The sequence below is a fragment of the Mytilus galloprovincialis genome, chromosome 12 (genome assembly GCF_965363235.1).
Source record: "Mytilus galloprovincialis chromosome 12, xbMytGall1.hap1.1, whole genome shotgun sequence".
Taxonomy (NCBI): Eukaryota; Metazoa; Mollusca; class Bivalvia; order Mytilida; family Mytilidae; genus Mytilus; species Mytilus galloprovincialis.
The window spans coordinates 19172454-19193775 of NC_134849.1; the positions used below are offsets into that span (position 1 = coordinate 19172454).

The 21322-nt window shown below is 33.5% G+C and overlaps 1 protein-coding gene across 4 annotated transcripts in view; it reads left to right on the top strand.

The window, feature by feature from the left end:
• Nucleotides 1-21322, top strand: part of LOC143055519 (potassium voltage-gated channel subfamily KQT member 1-like) — a 128485-nt gene that overhangs the window by 104434 nt on the left and 2729 nt on the right. Inside the window, exons 4-15 of one of the 4 annotated variants that reach the window (XM_076228678.1) lie at nt 806-899; nt 3946-4072; nt 5413-5588; nt 7494-7640; nt 8577-8687; nt 9381-9565; nt 12405-12593; nt 15204-15227; nt 16809-16826; nt 19030-19124; nt 19977-20178; nt 20966-21062. In XM_076228678.1, the coding sequence (XP_076084793.1) occupies nt 806-899; nt 3946-4072; nt 5413-5588; nt 7494-7640; nt 8577-8687; nt 9381-9565; nt 12405-12593; nt 15204-15227; nt 16809-16826; nt 19030-19124; nt 19977-20178; nt 20966-21062 (1465 nt within the window). The remainder of the gene's footprint in view (nt 1-805; nt 900-3945; nt 4073-5412; nt 5589-7493; nt 7641-8576; nt 8688-9380; nt 9566-12404; nt 12594-15203; nt 15228-16808; nt 16827-19029; nt 19125-19976; nt 20179-20965; nt 21063-21322) is intronic. The other 3 variants (XM_076228679.1, XM_076228680.1, XM_076228681.1) reach the window with 3 other exon arrangements.

Here is a 21322-nt window from a genome sequence, read left to right on the forward strand (position 1 = left end):
GAATTTAAGAATGTTCGAAGGTGAAAGTAATCAGTAAAATCAAGAATTTAAAAATGATACTTCAAGTTGCACGAGCATTTATTTAGTTAAGGAACAAAACAAGCTAAAAATATTGATCGGTATTTGAGATATTTGAGTTTTAAAATGTAAAAGGAAAAGACTGACTCGAACTTTTACCTTAAACTTTCATTGGTACTATTTTATGTCTCAAATCGAAAAATGAAATCTACAATCAGCTTCAATTTTTGTAAATGACTTTTATGAGGTATGAAGTCTTATATAAAAAGAAAAAATAGGTGTTATGGGGCAAAATATTCTGCCCTGTATCGTAATGGGGGGGGGGGGGGGGACAAGGAGTCCGAACATCTAACACTAATTCCTAAACTTCACCTAGGTACATGTACATCATTATTCTTTTTTCTTTCAGGTTTTATTGCATGTGTGTCTTGTCTCGTTTTTACGCTCTTCAACTTTGTACTTGTTTGGCTTTTCTTATATATTTTGATATGAGTGTCACTGATGATCTTATGTAGACGAAACGCTCGTCTGGCGTACTAAATTATAATCCTGGTACCTTTGGTAACTATTTAAGTGTGTTGGCTACCATAGAGGAGTTAAAACTTAATTCTTTTTTTTTGTCCTTCAGGTTTGTAGAATGTGTGTCTTGTCTCGTTTTAAGTGTGTTGGCTACCATAGATAAGTTAATACTTAATTGTTTTTTTCAGGTTTGTAGATGTGTGTCTTGTCTCGTTTTTTGGTGTGATTGCTACCATAGATGAGTTAATACTTTATTATTTTTTTTCAGGTTTGTAGCATGTGTGTCTTGTCTTGTTTTAAGTGTGTTGGCTACCATAGATGATCTATCAACAGAAGTTATTTCAGATGTTATTATGTACATAGTGAGTAATAATAATTTATATTGTACTGGGTGGTCTAAGTAGTGCAACTACTTGTATCACTAGCCTGTCAACGCTGAGGTTGTATATTCGATTCCAACCCGCTGTAGGTGTGTTTGACCGTAAAATCTTATTATTCCTGACTAAAATTGCCAATCTCCAGGCAAAGGTATGTGTTTCTCTCCGGCCACTCTGGCTTCATCCACGAAAAAACCTGACCGCTACGAAATAGCCTAATAGTGCTGAAAGTGGCGTTAAACACTAAAACTCAATCAATCAAAGTATTGAACATGCAGTAAAACTGACATTACTTTTTTTATTCTCCTTTTACCTAGAATTAGTACTGTCAGACTATGCAACATTCATTCCTAATAATCGGATAGTTTTGGCAAGTATTGGTCCGGTACCTTGACATTAAAATGCGTTTTATACCATATCAAACAAGAATAATATAGAATTTTAATTCTGAAATCAACGACGAAGTAGACCAGATAGTGTAGGTCTCTTATGCTATCTATAGAATGGAAATAGAAATCTGAAGATATTAATATGGTAAGCTTTTCGATTTGTGCTATAGAATCAAAATAGCAAAACAATAAACGATTAGATACATAATTATGTATTAGGCTGTTCCTTTTATTTTCTAATGGTATAAGAACCTACTCAATATTCTCTATTTCTGTAAAATTTGCATTCAAACGTATTCTGACCAGATAGATAGATATTGACCTTATTGAATATATAATATATCTCTGTTTTGGGAAATTATTAGTTGAACGATTTATTTGTTAAAGAATGCGGTTATGTCAGATTGATAAATATGAATGACTTACGGTATTTTATCGTTTTAGAGTCCAATAAGCTATACATGGACTATAATTATATGAGTTATTTATGCATTTATAAGAAAGGTTTACCTGAAAATAATTACCAGGGTTATGCATACATATTACCCAATAATAATGGAAATATATCGTCGCTGGGCTTCTAAAATGTCGTATATGACTTTTTTGGCTAAAATACTTTTTGACACCAATGGTCTGGGCGGGAGGAAATCTTTGGTATCACAAAATAGCATACAGTTAGACCAATCAAAATGTGTGAAATAAGACATATTACAAAATTGCCAATGTCAGTTGTTTGTAAAGTTTGCTTCCAAAATGTTGTATGAAAACTTAAAAATCGTTGTAGAATGGCTTTGGGAAAAAAAAATTGTACATTTCTTAATTTCTATAAAAATAGTTTAAGTTCTTGGATGATCCAGAAATGTCAAAGTTTTATTTCACTGCTATTTACAAAAATGTTCAAGTTCACATACGACATTTTGGAAGCATGCATTTTGCCAAAATTTTCAAAGTCTGTTTGTGAGATATTTTTTTTATTGAGAAATTTGTAATTATCAACATTTTAGAAGCCCAGCGTCGATATGTAATAAAATGATGCAATTAACTGGAAGGACGTACGTAGCTTAACACAAAATCTGGTTATACTGACACGAAGCAGAGATTGGGTCAGGATCCAAGACTACAAATGTATCTATCGACGCGATATACCCTTGTTTGCGCTAATACGGAGTAATACAAACACCAATGAAAAACAAAATATATTTGTGAATGAAAAATAAATTCTTATTTCAATATTTTAAAATTGCATTATAATATCACTAAGGCATATGTTCACACTGTTGAGCAGCAGTTCGCAAGGCATTTTGAATTAAAAAATACAACAAAAACACAATGCAATATACATGTAGTAAACTATGTAAACATGTGTCTAAATTTTAATTAGACATTTGATACATGTAAACATTTGTGTACATGTATATTAAAAAAATAACAATGTTCATAATAAAACACAAATATCGATATCTATCAAGTCATTTACCAACACAAAATCACAAAAATCACACTATGCAATTGTCAGTTTGATTGATTATATTGTATACCACAACCCTTTAATGTAAATGTGTTTGCGCATACAGTGGAGATCACTTCTAACCTCTCATCAAATCTGTCAGAAGAACTGTTCTATGACAGTATGTAGAACTGTCATCCTGACACCTAGACACTTCTAGCTAGAACAGTTATAATATAGAACTGATTTTGATTTGGTCAGTTCTACCTAGAACATTTTTGGACAGTTCTACCTAGAACTGATTCTGACAGTTCTACCCTAGAACAGTTTTAGAAAATACTCCAATTATTTGGTCTTATATTTGTCTTAAATATAAATAAGTCAAAAGAATATAATATACATAAAAAAAATTCTCATCACAGCACTGTTTTAACATTTTTTGTTCCGGAAAGTGTCCACAACCGTCTTTTAGAACTGTCCTACAAACCTGACAGGTTTGATCAGTTCTATGGCTAGAACAGTTTTAGACAGTTCTGCTGACAGTTCTATGGTTAGAACTGATTTAGTCAGTTCGTTATGCTGACAGTTCTACGGTTAGAACTGATTTGGTCAATTCTGTTGAATGTTCTACATGTACTTCTAGAACTGATTTGGACAGTTCTACCTAGAATTGATCCTGACAGTACTACCTAGAACTGATTTTGACAGTTCTACTTAGAACAGTTCTAGGACAGTTTGGGACAGTTCTAGGTCAGATTATTCTGACAGTTCTAATACGAGGTTAATATAGAAGTGGTTTCCACTGTATATGTCGATTCTTAAGCATTATATAAAAAAGGAAGATGTAGAATATACATCGATGACACAATCCAGCAACACAAATAACCATTTTATATAAAACTAAATATATATAAAAGAAAAATACCGAACTCCAAGGTAATTTAAAAAGGGGAACTCCATTAACTATAAAAAAAAAACTGACAAAAACAAACGTCAGACTTTATCAACCAACAGAACCAATGGAAAACAACTGTCAAATCCCTGAATTTGCAGAGGGATTTTCTCAAGATATAATGTTGCTATGTTGTAGGAATCTGCTTTGTTAATATGACTGATTACAGAGTATATTGTACGTATTTGGGCAGCTGGCTGTCGATCACAATTATCCCTGTACAAAACTGTAGATATGTTTTAGGAACCTGCCTTGTTAATATGGCTGATTACAGAGTATATAGTACGTATTTGGGCAGCTGGCTGTCGATCCAGATTCCAAGGGAGGAGTGGAAGATTCAGGTTTATGAGGAGACCATTATGCATTATAGGCAAGTATGGTGGATTTGTGTAATTAAATGGTCTGTTACTTACTTCTTTACTGTCCGGTTTGATATATATATTTACGACTCAGGCAAAATAATTTTTGTCTTGGAATCACGTCCTGGCTAAAAAGGAAAGCGATATGCATTATGGGAAAAAAGGTACTTAAACATGGTTCAACTAAAGCATTCTACCAACTAGTTTAAATTTCAATGAAATAGCCGAAATCATTAGATGTCTACGACACTTGACCCAATGTGTGTGACTTTGACCATCGAACATCATACAAACATCACATTTTCTTCCTTTTTGGTTACATCAAATTTCATGCATGGTGGAGAAATAGCGAAAAAACGTATTATTTTATATTTAGTCATGTCGACTCACGACCAATTCGCCGTATCAGAGTCTACTGTATTCTGGGTAATATTTTCAAAAGTGTACACCAAAACATCGTGACTAGTTAAACACGTCTTAAAATTAAACCAATGACGTGATGTTTTCTTCATTTTGGTGTACGAACAATGAATTTACCCAATGTCCTTTATATTTTGAAACGACTAATTACAGAAAGATGTATATCCGAAAGAGGAAAATTTCTATGAAAACCTTTCACCATTAATAAAACAAAAATTGACAAAGAAATAAAAGCTGTATTAGTCCCTATCTGTAAATATATTCTTGATTATTTAACAGCCTATATATTTTCCTTATTACTGCTCAAATTCTAACTACATGTAATTAATCATAAAGCAGAATATATCAAAGCATGTCATTTGAAACCATAGAACAGATGATTGTAAAACAAAACCATAGATCATATGTTCTTCTATTGCAGATTTTAATACGAAACCAAAGGACACATGTTCTTCTATTACAGATTGTAATACGAAACCAAAGAACACATTTTCTTCTATTGCAGATTGTAATTCGAAACCATAGAACACATGGTATTCTATTGCAGATTGTAATACGAAACCATAAAACACATTTTCTTCTATTGCAGATTGTAATACAAAACCATAGAACTTATTTTCTTCTATTGCAGATTGTAATTATACGTACCATAGAACTCATGTTCTTCTATTGTAGATTGTAATACGAAACCAAAGAACACATGTTCTTCTATTGCAGATTGTAATACGAATCAATAGAACACATGTTCTTGTATTACAGATTGTAATACGAAACCATAGAACACAAGTTGTTCTATTGCAAATTGTAATGCGAAACCACATAACACGTGCATGTTCTTCTATTGCAGATTGTAATACGAAACCATAGAACACATGTTCTGCTATTGCAGATTGTAATACCAAACCATAGAACACATTTTTTTCTATTGCAGATTTAATTTTGATTATTTCCATTGTCGTGATATTATTTGTTGGATCACTAAGCTCAGCATTCGCCGCTACATCACTTCGAGGTCTTCGGTTCTTCCAAATTCTACGAATGGTTCGAATGGACCGTCGTGGAGGGTCTTGGAAACTCTTAGGATCAGTTATATGGGCTCACAGACAGGTTAGCTTTATATCATAGTAATAAATCTCAAATAAGTTGATACGTTTGTGGTTTGTCTTGTTGCAAACTTTTTAATTTAGCTGTCTTGAAAAATATAATAAATGCTTTTAGCGAATATCACAACAGGTATTGATAGGATAACATATAATCATTTATTTTCGTTTCTATGCTGTTAAATGTGTAACTTCAGCTTCAAACAAACGATACATTTTCTGTTTTATGTTTGTCGTTGTGTTGCTTTGTCTTTGGCGATTACACCTACCTATTTTTTATTCATTCAAGGCCGACGATCTGACTTGATTAAAATACGCAGATATCTTTATTAGACAATTATACAATAGAATAAAATAAATGCAGGCTGAATATTTAACTTAGATTATTATAATTATTATTACTATTATTCGTATATTAACAGTGTTTTACAAGCCCAGTAGTCAACACTTCGGTGTTGACATGAATATCAATTATATTGTCCTTTTTATAAATTTCATGTTTACTAAACTTTGAATTTACAAAAAAAATCTTATCCCAGGAATAGATTACCTTAGCCGTATTTGGCACAACTTTTTTGAATTTTGGGTCCTTAATGCTCTTCAACTTTGTAAAATTTTAATCCTGGTATTTATGATGATTGAGTTTATTTACATAGATAGATTTAGCTAGATTTGAGTGGCACTGATAAGTCTTGTGTGAACGAACGCGCGTCTGGTATACTTAAGAATTGAATGCTTCTTTTTATAACTTCATTGGAGTGTAAAAGCGTTGACCGAAGTACATTCAAGAAATGTACGCACGGTTAACGCTTTTACAGCCCTACGAAGATACTAAAAGATTGAAGCATTCAATACTTATAATTATATTTTTTTCGCTTTGATCATGAAAATACGATTACTATCCAGTTTTTTTCTTTCTTTTATTTACCTGACGTGTGCACTTCATTGTAGAAGCACGTGTCATCGTGAATGTTACAAATCATTTTGAAATAAAATTCATTAAGGAATAACGCGAGATTGCAGTTACCCAATCAGAATAACGTATCATAATTAAACATAGATCTAATGTGATTATTAGAGGAAAGAGTGTTTATCTGTATTTCTATAATTTTTGTGCTATTTTCACATTTCCTGACCGATGGTGTGAGAAAAATATTTCTCCTCACTAGTGAAAAATCTGTTCTCGGCAAATGATTGGTTGAAATTTAATTGTGACGTTAAATTTTCTTGTTATCTTCTAAATTTTCTTAGTGTGACGTCACGAAAAAAATGCGACCATGCCTGATGACGTCACATCAAAAGTACACAACTTTCCTCAAATCTTTGAAAAGAAAGGATAAAATCATTAAAGAAACAGATTCCACCACTTTAACTCGTGTATTACAATATTTCTCCACTCTCAACAGTTAAATTTAAATTATTTAAAAAGCTCGGCAAGCCTCGCTATTTAAATATTAAAATTTAACTGTCTCGAGTGGAGAAATATCGTAATACACTTGTTACAGTTGTGCAATCTATATGTTTTTACAATGTATGTCCTTTCAATACATCAAGTAATGCGTTTTACGATACATGAAATCATGCATTTTGGCGTACTAAATTATAATCCTGGTACTTTTGATAACTATTTACAATACATAAAATCATGCGTTTTACGATACATGAAATCACGCGTTTTACAATTATACATGAAATCATGCGTTTTACGATACATGAAATCATGCGTTTTACAATACATGAAATCACGCGTTTCACAATTATACATGAAATCATGCGTTTTGCAATACATGAAATCATGCGTTTTGCAATACACAAAACCATGCATTTTGCTTTTTTTTTTTTTTAAATTTTGGAATATGCATTATTGTTTTGTTATTTTTTGCGTTAACCATAAAACATTTATTTATTTCAGGAGCTGTTAACAACACTGTATATAGGAATTCTAGGTTTACTTTTCTTTTCATTCCTCGTTTTTCTCGCCGAAAAAGATTCCCTCGCCGAAAAAGATTCCGAAAAACCAAAATTAAAAAGTTTTGCTGATGCAATTTGGTGGGGCGTGGTAAGTATACTACTAGTATTGACTTTTAGATGTCTTTGTCGACTTTATTTCAGATAGAAAACAAAACCCAAAAGTACGAAAGCAGGTGCACTGAACAATTTATGCTCCACAAATATTACTCATTGTGTTGCTTATGATTGGTAAACGTCAATTGATGTAAGGCACATATTGTACATTTATAGACTTATGATTGACGAAGGATGGCAAATTTAAATAACGTGTTACTCTTTGTGGTGACTATGTTGATCGCATCTAGTGATAAAAGATACAATAGATTCAGTTAATTCTGCCTCTTAGATAGAATTGCATCTAGAAATTGACAGTGAATGTCATTAAAATACAAACTTTACAAAAAAGAGATTATTTTAGCTTTCCGATTGTGAACTTTTCATTTCTGTGTACATGTAGCAACATTCCAGTTGCGCTTGTAGACGGAGTATATATCTCCCGGTTCATACGATATTCCAAGACTTGCTTTCCTAGCATAATTTCCTTGATAGAGGGTCGCTAAACACAATGAAGGTACTAAACCAAGAGTTTCAAAAGATGGAGTTTATACGGACGCCATCGCGAGTTGGTTGACAGTTACGGACTATCCGTTTCACTGATGATAGCGGATATGTTTCAAATGTCATAACTACAATTCCGTCCCCTTTTCCCGAATGTAACTTACCGAGTAAGACAGCAAGTGGACATATACTTATAAATTTACAGAAATTAGATATAATGGTTAAAAGTCATCTTGAAATATAACGATACAGATCATAAAGGTTAGCATGACAAAAGTCAAGATACTAAAATACGCAGCATTATTTTATCAACAAAACTAAACACAATAGAGATTTTATAATCTTTGAAAAACAACGAAACAACCAAGCATTCAAATTATTATTAGTTAGGACAAGAAATGTATTTTTTCTTGTTTTATTTTTGTAGATAACATTATGCACGGTGGGATATGGTGATGTTGTACCTCAGACGTGGGCTGGAAAGGTTATTGCGGGATTTTCAGCGATCTTAGGGATTTCATTTTTTGCTCTTCCCGCAGTAAGTGTGTATTCTACTGTAATTATTTTTCTCAAATTTTAAGTCGGCAAGATAACATTACATTCAAAAGATTTAAATTTTTTCAGACGTTTAAACTTAAGGTACAAGTGTTTTGCTCTAAAATTGCTTGGAGAAGATGTAAATTTTAAAGTGCATTGCATAAAGTCACTATAAGCAATACAATTTACAATAAATGAGCAGGTAAACAAAGAGATACGGACAACTCCTTTGTAATGTAGTTTTATACAATTTTAATAATAAGGCAATGTTGTATAACTTTCCACCTTGTAAACATCGTATGGCCTTCAACATTGACGTAAAGTAAGCTGTACTGAGACCTTTGCATGACAAAAACAAAAGCCTTGTATGCTTAAATAATAGACATGTGTGAAAGCATTCGTTCCTTCCTTAATTTAGAGCAGTAGTCATTCAAAAAGCCCTAAAATAATTTCCAAAACTTCAATAAAAATATAAAAAAGAAGATGCTATGTGATTGCCAATGAGACAACTCTCAACAACACCAAAAATGACACAGAAATCAACAACTGTAGGTCACCGTACGGCCTTCAATAATGAGCAAAGCCTATAAAGCATAGTCAGCTATAGATGTAGATTTAGCTTGTTTTAAAGTACGACATTGTTTGAGTTTTTATTATGTACCACTGTTTGTATCCATTTATTTACTTTTAATAGGGTATACTTGGTTCAGGGTTTGCTCTTAAAGTACAACAGCAGCAACGACAAAAGCACCTCATTCGTAGGAGAGTTCCAGCAGCCATGTTGATACAGAGTCTGTGGCGTTGCTATGCAGCCGACAGAAATTCTATATCTATAGCCACATGGAAACCCCATATGATTCCCTGTCCAAGTCCAACGGCGTAAGTATTTTGCTGTTTAATTCGCCTTTTCAGAATCAAATGAATTCAGTTTAAAAGTTTCACAAGAGTACACCAACATTTTGTGATTGGCTATCAACGTCTAAAACAGCAATGAAATATTAAACTAACGACGTGACGTAGTTTTCCTTTTGGATTACGAACAATGTAATTACCAGCAATTCATTACATTCTTACATCTCGAATTGTGCACAAAAGGATGTAAAATTGTAGCTTGCCGATTGAAATGAAAATGAGAAATCAAAAGGAGAAGAAGAAAAAAAGGAAATGTCAATCAAACACCTCAAATACTATCCTGTTTTTTTTCTAATTTAACGAGACAAAACTTATGAAAAGATGGAATACAACAATGTTATTTTTTTATTAAATGTGTAGTTATGGGTGCCATGTGTAAAGCAAGCATTTATTACCTTTCCAGAGTAGTTACTTTCATTTTTGGAAGCGTTTTATTGCTTTCCTATTAGTATTCTATGGAGTGTATGGTAGATATCACTCTCGTAACACCAAATAATAGCTATACCATTACTCTATATTACAACGATAGTTTTAAATTTCTGCAATGACACTGTAGAATCAACACAATCATACCAAGATTCCTTTTTTTCCCTATAATAGTTCTACCTGGTACATTCTGTCAGAATCGGTTGCGTTCTTACCTATCTCTGGACCAAATCAGCCAAGGAAAACAAACATAAACTAACGACCTTGACGTTTTGTTTAGTGTAAATTTATATACTTGTTGTATTTTTAACCGGATTTTTGTGTCAAAAATGTCGGTTATTGATTTGGGGATGTACGGCGGGCGGCCGGGCGGTCGGGCAGTCGGGCGGGCGGCAACCAAATGTTGTCCGTGCATTTACTCATGAAGCGTTCAACCAAACCTTTTAAAATTTTAATATGTTGTTACTGACAACAAAATGGAGGTCAAGTTCCATAATGACGATTTTGACTTTTACCGTTCAGGAGTTACGGTTCTTGAAAGTTTAAAAAATGTTGTGTCCGTGCATTTACTCATGAACCGTTCAACCAAACCTTTTAAAATTTTAATATGTTGTTACTGACAACATAACGGAGGTCAAGTTCAATAATGACGATTTTTACTTTTACCGTTCAGGAGTTACGGTTCTTGAAAGTTTAAAAAATGTCGTGTCCGTGCATTTTCTCATGAACCAGTCAACCAAACCTTTTAAAATTTTAATATGTTGTTACTGACAACAAAATGGAGGTCAAGTTCAATAATGACGATTTTGACTTTTACCGTTTAGGAGTTACGGTTCTTGAAAGTTAAAAAATGTTGTGTCCGTGCATTTACTCGTGAACCATTCAACCAAAGTTTGATATTGATAATCATAAATTTTACCTATTAGGAGTTTTGGTCCTTGTAATATTGATAAATGCCAGAACACAAATAAATGTTAACGAATCCGGTTTACTGTCATTTTGACAGCTCTTGTTAAATCTTAAATCTTTTATTGGATAGTTTGCTCACATCATACTACTCACATGCACACAGGTCCTCGTTAATGATGCCCAGTAAGGAATTTGACAAACAATGAAGCTTAAAGGTTGACTTTCTTTTGAAAATTAGAAAATGTGGTACAGGTAGGATTGCCAATTAGACAACTTTCCACAAACGATCAGATGACACTTACATTAACATCATCAATGAGATCACATAACGGCCTTCAACAATGACCAAAGCCCATACCGCATTGTTTGTCTTTTAGTTATTTATATCTTTTTCCTACTCTATAATGATCTCCGTTTGTCTCCTATGTTTCTCTCGGTCAAGTAATGTTCTGTATGCAGTTTCTGAAAATATTACCGCGTTTCCTTATATATATTTGTCGGCTCATATAAAGACGGTAGTTTCTTAGACGTAAATAGTATTGAATGCTGTTCTTCACTGATCGACAGCCCAAGATAATACATCATAAATGTGAAACTTGATAGAAACTCCAGACAAAATATCGTCCTTAGGAAATGCATTATGACAAGAAATGATGCATTTCTTTTGAATCCTATCTCCGTTATAGACATATGTTTGGTAAGGAAATTAATCATTTTATGACATTGTTTAGATATTTTCAAATATACGATATTGGTATTGTTAGAATCATTATCATAACAGCGTGGACAAGACCATTTCTTGGTGCTCAGGTTATCAATTTACTGAGTCACATTAGGTGAACGTTCATCTGTAACGGGGTAGCCAAAGGTTCTAAACGCCTAGATCAAATACTGCGGATTAATAGCAAAGGATTTATTTAAAACCTTGTATGTTGATTTAAATGTTGAATACTTAAACTTTAAATTATTTGTATATACCATTTATGGGCATTTTGTTTTCTGGTCAGTCCGTCCGTTTGTCCGTCCATTTGTCCATCTGTTAGTCGTACCGTTCGTCCGTCTGTCCCGCTTCAGGTTGAAGATTTTGGTCAAGATAGATTTTTTAGGAAGTTGTAGTCCAATCAATTTGATATACATGTTCCCTATGATATGATCGTTCTTATTTCAATTCCAAATGAGAGTTTTGACCCCAATTTCATGGTCAACTGAACATAGAAAATGATAGTGCCAGTGGTTCATCCGTGTACTATAGATACATTCTTGTTTCTTTTCGTACACCTGCATGTACTTTACTCTTTTGTTCTATGTAAAATCCCCATAGGAAGGCCTCTGTCAGTCTAAGTGAGCATGAAACCACTGTTATCGATAGCCGATGACGAATAAGCTAAATATAAATGATTTGGTATTAGTACCAACCTAAGTATTGCGTTGTCCACACTGTTATGAAAATGATTCTATTTCTTTCTTTCAGTGATAGACAGTTTAAAAATAATGCGTCATTTGTCAGTCGCTTTTCTACAAGACGGCGAGATAGAAGTACCGGTGGAAGTAATCATAGTCATTCCGGAAACCCTCATTCCCCATTGATACAGCCGAGAAAGGAAAACAATAGAAGAACAAATCTCTTAGATCAGGAGGAAGTTCCAGATACATTGCATAGGTAATTATATTGCAAAAAAAAACCTTGCACTTTTCATTATATTATAGGTAAGGTGACTGAGTAAACGGCATTACACAATATTGTGTATAGATGACTGAACAGTTCACGGTTAACCAACATTTTGAATGTTACACATTAAAAATGACTAATTGGATTTTCTCTATGAAAAACATGTATGTTTTCACCCCAACTTTTTGTGATTTGCCCAAAATGTTCTGAAGACTAATTTTAAAATTGGCTTTTGTAATGGTATTGTTAAGATATACATGTAGCACGTACACTTACATGTAAGTATTCGTGCTCGTCCGTCTGTTAGATACACGGTTTATTATTATAAGCAAAACTTAGTGTTCCTTTGTTTGTTTCGATTTCAGTCGCCGAATCTACCATTTGCTCATGATTAGCAGCTGTAGCCATGTTTTAATAATATGATCCATTATGAAACATTTCAACCCTTGTCCATCCTTCCGTTCGTTCACTTTTCTCATACTACTGAAAGCTGAAAGACTTCATATGTGATTATCAGCTCGACAGCCTTCAGTAAATTGATATCGATCGGGCGGATGGACAGGCGAGCGGACGGTGGTGTATGGTAAAGTGGGTTCAGTTCTGTGATATCAATCGATCGGATTGACAGGCGATCGGACGTTGGTACAGGGTAAAGTGGGCTCAGTACCGTGATATCGATCGGGCGGATGGACAGGCGAGCGGACGGTGGTGCAGGGTAAAGTGGGCTTAGTACCTTGATATCAATCGGGTGGATGGACAGGCGAGCGGACGGTGGTGCAGGGTAAAATGGGCTCAGTACCGTGATATCGATCGATCAGGCAGATGGACAGGCGAGCGGACAGTGGTGAAGGGTAAAGTGGGCTCAGTATCGTGATATCGATCGATCGGGCAGATGGACAGGCGAGCAGACAGTGGTGCAGGGTAAAGTGGGCTCAGTATCGTGATATCGATCGATCGGGCAGATGGACAGGCGAGCGGACAGTGGTGCAGGGTAAAGTGGGCTCAGTATCGTGATATCGATCGGGCGGATGGACAGGCGAGCGGACGGTGGTGCAGGATACCTACTTTGTGTAATTAACTGCTCCAAAATTTTCAATTTAGGTCTCTGAAAATTCACATGCACATTACACGAATGCAGAGGCAGTTTAAGAGGGGGACCAGGGGGCCCGGTTTCCCTCTTTTCTGGAAAAAAATTGATTGATTATATAGGGAATCACTGAAGCATGACTGGAGCGGGCCCCCTCTGAGGCAGTCAGAGCCCCGCCCCCCCTTTACGAAAATTTCTGGATCCGCCACTGGTGTGCTCCTGCTATAATGCAATTGGTTTAGGATTTGTTATCTCATTTTTCTATACTTTGTAACTTTAGGCATTTCTTAATAACATTTATAAAAGAGTTTGTGTACTTAGTTCATTACAGTTTTAACCAAGATTCAAGAAACTTCAGAAGAACTTGTACATATGTTGAAATGTTACACCTGCTTTTGTAGAGTTGTTTGAAGATTTTTTAAGTATTATATTTCAAAAACTTAAATGATCAATATTGAGCACATTGTTTGTTTAATAAACAATATGTGCATCCGGGTCTTTGATCTTTTGCTATAAAGTTGAAATATTATGACACATTAAAGAATTGAAAGTGGGAAAAAATACTTTGTGCAAATGTCATTGCTATTATATAATCAAGTATACAGATACATCAATGGTTTGTATTGAAACAAATTGCAGTACCAAAGAGGCCACTCGTGTGGGTTTCCAAGTAATCGCATAACCACAAAAATGTATTGCCATATAATAACATAATCATTAGTTATTTTTTTAAACAACATAATCAAATAATCGAATAATCATAAAAGCCTTTGTCTGTTAATCAAATAGTCACTATAAAAACGACCAAGTAATCCCATGAGGAGCCTCAACATACATATCACACATCAGTTCCTTAAAATGGTTTCAAATAAATACTTTCTTTCGTAACATTTAGAATGCGTTTGGTGAAAAAAAATCTAAAGCCATGTTGCATTTACAATGTTCTTGTTCTAAGTACAAAAGTATTGCGAAGCCGTCTGAGCAATATAAATAAATATATTTTAAAGGAACAACATAATCCATGCAGATGTCATGGTGTTGGCGTAAAAAAAAGACAGCTGTCTATCAAGAAAACTTACACTTTCTTTCTTTGTACGGTTTTCAAATATTTGACAATTGGTAAATAGAAATAAGAAGTTCAAATTACGGTCTTCAACACGTTGCCTTGGCTCACACCAAACAGCAATATATCAAGGGCCACAAAATGACCAGTGCACAACAATTCAAACAGGTAAATTAACGATACATATAAAATTTTCGTAGAGTTTGGTTGCTTTGTATATAAACTCATCATAGATACCAGGACTAAATTTATTATATACTCCAGACGCGCGTTTCGTCTACAAAAGACTAATCAGTGACGCTCGAATCCAAAAAAGTAAAAAAGGCCAAATAAAGTAAGAAGTTGAAGAGCATTGTATGTATGATTAACCGAAAATATCTGCGAGTTTGCATACTCGATATTAAAAGACGCAAGATACGTCAAGTTATTGAATACACAAATTGTTTTCTAGGAATTTGATATCAGAATGCATCAGGTATGACCAACATGCTGAATATTGCATGCTTGTTTGAGAGGCTCTACACCTTTGTACTGTCAACAGGCCATCACTGATCGTGTTCTGCATGCTAAAATATTCGATCAAAATAAGTGCACCGCCAAACTTGTGACTGAAATCAGAAAACAAGTTTGACTGTGCATGATTGTCCGCTTAATATGTACATGTATTTGCACCTTCACAAATGACTGTCTATGTCGCACTAACGCAAACAATGCCTCCCTTCGTGACTATTGTTTTCACCTGGAATAAAAAAAAAAAATATCGGTAAATCAAACCGTAGCTTTATTTCTTACCGGAAGGGGACGCTGTAATTATTCGAGCTACCTTTTTTTAGAAAAGAGAAAGTAAAATATACAGCAGTATCAATATTATAGGGTTACTAGATGAAATTCATTTTTGAAAAAAGAACTTTAGGCTTTGTATTTTAAGTCAGATATACGCATATTGTATATTCACTGCTTAAATGCCTGGTGACTATTCCGTACATATCGTAATTATAAATGTATGTGACTGCTTGAACATGATTAATCCCCTAATGTTGAGAAAAAATAGGAAATTTTAATTTTTTTCTAACAAATGCGACGATTTCTTTGAAATGTAAAAGTATCATGCATAACAAGTATAATTATAATGTGAAAAAAATATTATAGTATAAAATAGAAAAATGGAAACGGGAAAAAATATATCAAAGAGACAATAATACGACCAAAGAGCAGACAACAATCGAAGGTCACCAATGGGTCTTCAACGCAGCGATAAAATCCCGCACCCGGGTAAGATCCTCAGCCTGCTTATAAAAATCAGATTGGCAAATGTTGCTGGTACACGTTTAAATGTTTTATGTTCAACACTGTGTATATGTCTTATAAAACCATCTGGAATATAATATTGTCAGGAAGGCTGGAAATTACCAAAAGTGCATACGTATGCTTCATAGTTGTGCAGATCTTGCATCAATTGTTTTGCCTAGAGTCAAAGGTTGTGACCATCTTGCATCTTGCATCAACGACTTTGTCTAAAAAGGATATTGAATAAGCTTTGCTTCTTATGTGTAAGGAATAACTCCATATAACTGTTACAGTAATACTTACCAATACAGTTTTGCAACACATGCCTGTGTAGAAAATGATCTGCAATTAACATAATTGTTGTAAAGGAATTTGAATTTACTAGAGAAGAAAACTAAAAAATGTTTGAAATAACTTAAGGGGTTAAAAAGGTACCCCGCCCAATATTTTTATATTTGTTTTTGCGATGGAAATGTGTGTTTTTTCATACATGTATACCTTTAAATTTGATACTATTTTGATTTTTAGGTGAAACTGTGGCAATAAGACTATCTCTATTGTGGCATAAATAAATTTATTAAATTTCATTAATAAATTACATTAAAACATCTGATATAGGCGTAATAAAAGCTATATACGTTTTTTGTTATAGCACGGTATCAGTTACTATATATTATACACATTGTCTTGTCTTTGTGGCGTATACTACTTACTCATATCCCTTCTGTTACAATGATTAAGTCATAGTTATACCTGTATTTGTATGCAGCCTTGTAAACAGGACTTGGTAAGTACACTTGTTTTTTTTTTTTTTTTTTTAATTATTGGCTTGCAAGACTAAAACTAAAACTTTTTGTTTTTAAATTTTTAAACTAAATTTTATTGTCAAACATTAAATGCTTGCTAGCTCTACTGAGTTTTCGCTGCAATGTATATGTGCCTGCTAATGCTCTTTAATGGTACCTGCAAAAGTAAAATCATATGACAGGAACACAGTTTAGTGTGTCGTTTATTGTATTAAGCTAGTAATACAAGATTTCTGCTATGTATTTTGATGATGAATTGACGAATATTCCCTTCTTGTTTTCTATATAGACTGTGCTCGAAAGACCCAAGCTCCAAAAAGCCAGCATACATCAGAGTAATTTCGAACTACTAGATGTCAATAAACATCAAGATCAGTTTGACTTGGATTAATAATGATATTATTTATAATTTTTAAATGAAAAATAAAAAAATAAAAGCAATAGATGTATAAAATTGTGAATGGAAATGGGGAATGTGTCAAAGAGACAACCACCCGACTAAAGAACAGACAACAGCAGAAGGTCATCAATAGGTCTTCAATGCAGTGAAAAATTCCCGCAATCGGAGGCGTCCTTTAGCTGGCCCTATACAAATATATATAACTAGTTCAGTGATAATGAACGCATGCTTTATATGTTTATTTGGATCATTCAAAAACATTCAACGACCCTGGAATTGCAAGAAAAATGTTATTTTACGGTTTCCGGCTATGCGGAAGCGGAACCAGACAACGGATATGTGCTACTGTAAACGCATCCAGATTTTGTGAAAGTAAGGCCAAACAAAATAGTATGTGTGGTTCAATTTACATCTAAAAAATATCTTAGGGTAGGAAGGTAGGGATTTTTTTTTAATCTTTTTTTTTTTACATTGAGTATATGGGAGCAATATTCTGACTTAAACAGTACTAAAATTAAAAATGCTAACAAAATCTGTAGGGAAGGCTATTAGTAAGACTATAAAGTAGGGTAGGTAGGGTAACTGGAACCACTCATATACTTTTATTTGGCCTAACGACTATTTATCTATATATTTATGGCTTCGTCCTGAAGTAAAGCTTTTAGAGGCTAGAGACAACAAAAATCTATTCCACAGCAAATTACATATTAAGATATATATCAGACTTAAATTAACGACTTTATATATTTGTAAAGTTATGGCCTCGACCTGTAAATAATATTTTCGAGACTGGAGACACAATAATCTGTGTCAAAGCAAATTACATAAGATATATATTTATCATTGCATTTCTAATTCAATAAACGTGCTCTGCTGCTTTGCATGTATGTTTATGTTCTCTTACATTTATTTGCTAGAGTAGTACATTGAAATGATCTATGTTTTTCTTTTATTTGTTGACTTAAAATAAGAGGAGGTGCTTCATTTCCTTCAGATCCTTGTTAATTGTTATGAATATGATATTCAAGTTTTTTATGGTAGCTATAGTGTGACACATTTATGACAATAAAATTAAGAATGGAAATGGGTAATATGTTAGAGACAACAACCCGACCAAAAAGCAGATAACAGCCGAAGGCCACCAGTGGGTCTTCAATGTAGCGAGAAACTCCCGCACCCGGAGGTGGGTCTGAACACTGCAAAATCGCCTGTATAAGTAACGTCATATTTTTTTAGTGCGGAAATCAACTGTTTTTAGGCCAATACATGTGTAGGGTGAATCATTAGACTTCTTACCAGACGTGGCTACACATATTTTATATATCCAACATAGCTTAACCAAAACCAACTTCTGATGGGTAGTATTGCCACTCCACAACGGACCGATAAAATACTTCAATACTCTAGTCAACTGTAATAATATAATTAAATATTGATAATGCGCGCTGTAATATTAGAACTGTTTCTTAAAAAAAGCACATTTGCATGTACACTTAGCAAAGAGAAAAAAAATTTGATCCCTTTCAATAATTCGCGCTATCCTCTTTTTCAATGATCCTGTGGATATCTTGAATTACCAATTGTAGGTTAATAAAATTTACCATTATCATGTCTGGTTGGACTACATGTTTTTTTTTACTGCGAAGTAAAGAGTGATTTATATGTTCGATTGCATTCAGTTGCATTAATGAAGAACAGTGCATTTTTGATAACTTAACTAAATTATTCCAATAATTTAGACGTATTCAAATAATAATGAAAAAAGTTTTTGTTTTTGTTTTTAGGAGCCATTTGAGTCTTGCTACAGGAATAGCAGATCACAGAGTGGATCAACTTCCGCTAAGGAAAGATAACCCGTCACCACCATTATCATACGAAGGTTATTTAATCTTGATGCCATTTCTAATGCTATCGTTTTAATATTTCACAAGTTGTAAAGTAATTTTTTTCTGACATGTATGTTTCCTAGGACTATCGTGTTCAAATAGAATCGTTTTCATAACAGTGTGGACGAGACCATTTTTTGGCGCGCTCAGGTCTCCCATTGACTAAGTTAGATTAGGTCAAAGTTCGTCTGTAACATCCAATTCTCACGACGTACTGACATTTATTTTCGTGGGTTCCAATTTTTGTGGTTTGAGGAAAAATTGCATATGCGTGGATATTTAATTTCGTGGTTTTGAAAAAGACTGCATACGCTCCTTAAGAAAATTTGCAATTCGTTAAACATTTAAATTCGTTGTTCCCATGTACCAACGAAATCCACGAAAATTGGTATTAAAAGAATATTAATGAATCCACAGTATTTTGTTTTATAAACCTGTAAACTGTTGTGTCACCGAAGATTCCCAATGCCTAATAAAATAATTCGAAAAACTAGTACAGGAATAATTTTTGAGTTTTGATTAATATTGAATACTTAAACGTTATTTACTTGCGTGTTTTGATATGCTTCATTTTATGTATCGAAATATGTGACGATTGATTATTTAATCTCCACTGGAAGACCTCTGATAGACTGAGTGAGCATAAAATAATTGTTATCGATAGCCGATGACAAACAATGTAAAGGTAAATGACTTAGTATCATTACCAACATAAGTATTACATGTATGAGTGCCCACACTGTTATGGGAATACCTCTTATTTACAGGACAATTACTTTAAAACACGTTTTTTTTAACATGATTCCATGCAATAGATTGACGTCTTTCAATTGTTTTTTTTTTAGATGACCTCGACCACTCTCCAAAATTACATCAAATAACAGATGTAGATAAACAAGCCATTAGAGCATTGCGAAAAATCAAATATTTTGTTGCTAGACGAAAATTCAAGGAAGCTTTGCGACCTTATGACGTCAAAGATGTCATTGAACAATATTCGGCTGGCCACGTGGACATGCTTGGTCGTGTTAAAAATTTACAGTGCAGGTTTGTCTAGTTTTCTTCTTTATTTTTTTTTCTTTTTCTTTCGCCCTTCAGACGTAAATGTTTGATAGTGACTTGAATATTCAAAAGATGATTTAAACTTTTTCTCAAAATACAGGTAGTTTGTCAATATATTGTACACCACTACAGTGATTTTCCTATCTTTTTTCAAATGGGGTATGGGCCCTAGGCAATTGGGAACAAAATAAATCATTGTTTTTATCAGAGTTTAATGGGTTTTTTTTTTTTTTATTAAAATTCCAATTGAACAAATTTTAAGATATCAATTTTTTTTGGTGCATTTTAATATAATATCATCAGGGATTATCATATGAATGATAAAACTTGATAAAATTGGGAATTTTCAGTGTTCATTTGTGGGGAAATTGGGAATGGAGCCTACATTGGGACCCAAAATAAAGGCAGGAAAATCACTGCACTATTAATGATTACTTAAACAAATACACGCACGGTAACATATGAGAACTTTTAATCTTGAGGTGGTCTGTAATATTATAGGATGAAATAACGAAATGCAATGCCTAAAAGTTGTTGTTTTTTTATGGAGGGAAGGAGGGGAATTTCTTGTATGTTTGTGTTATTAATTTCGACTTGCACAAAACAAATTAAAGTAATATGTATAACACCTAAAAAAAAAAGAATTAACATTACTCAAATCATATTTAAAAATCGTCGTTTTAGCCCTAAATTGTACAATACAAACAGAAACTGCTGCTTTGTTCTATATAGCATTACAAATGTCATTTGAACATTTTCCTTTTAATTTCAGGTTAGATGTAATTCTTGGTAAACAAGGCAGCAAGAAAAAAGATGTTTATGATTGCAATCAAAGTCTTGCTTCCAGAGTTGTTAAAGTAGAACGATCTGTAAGTTTGTCGGAAAATTGTAGAAGAATATGCGAGTGTAACCTGTTTGGACAGGAACTACTTACCCTTTCGAACCCCCTAATATATAAAAAAAAAAGCGGTGGTATGATTTCCAAATAATTTAATTTTGGATGTAACGTGTCTTCTGATTGGCTGACGTTATTTTGTTATCAGACCATAGACATAATTTAGTCATGTGACCGTGACGTCATCAACGTTTTTTCAAGGTTTTCTTCGGTTGAAAATGGAATTTAGAATGA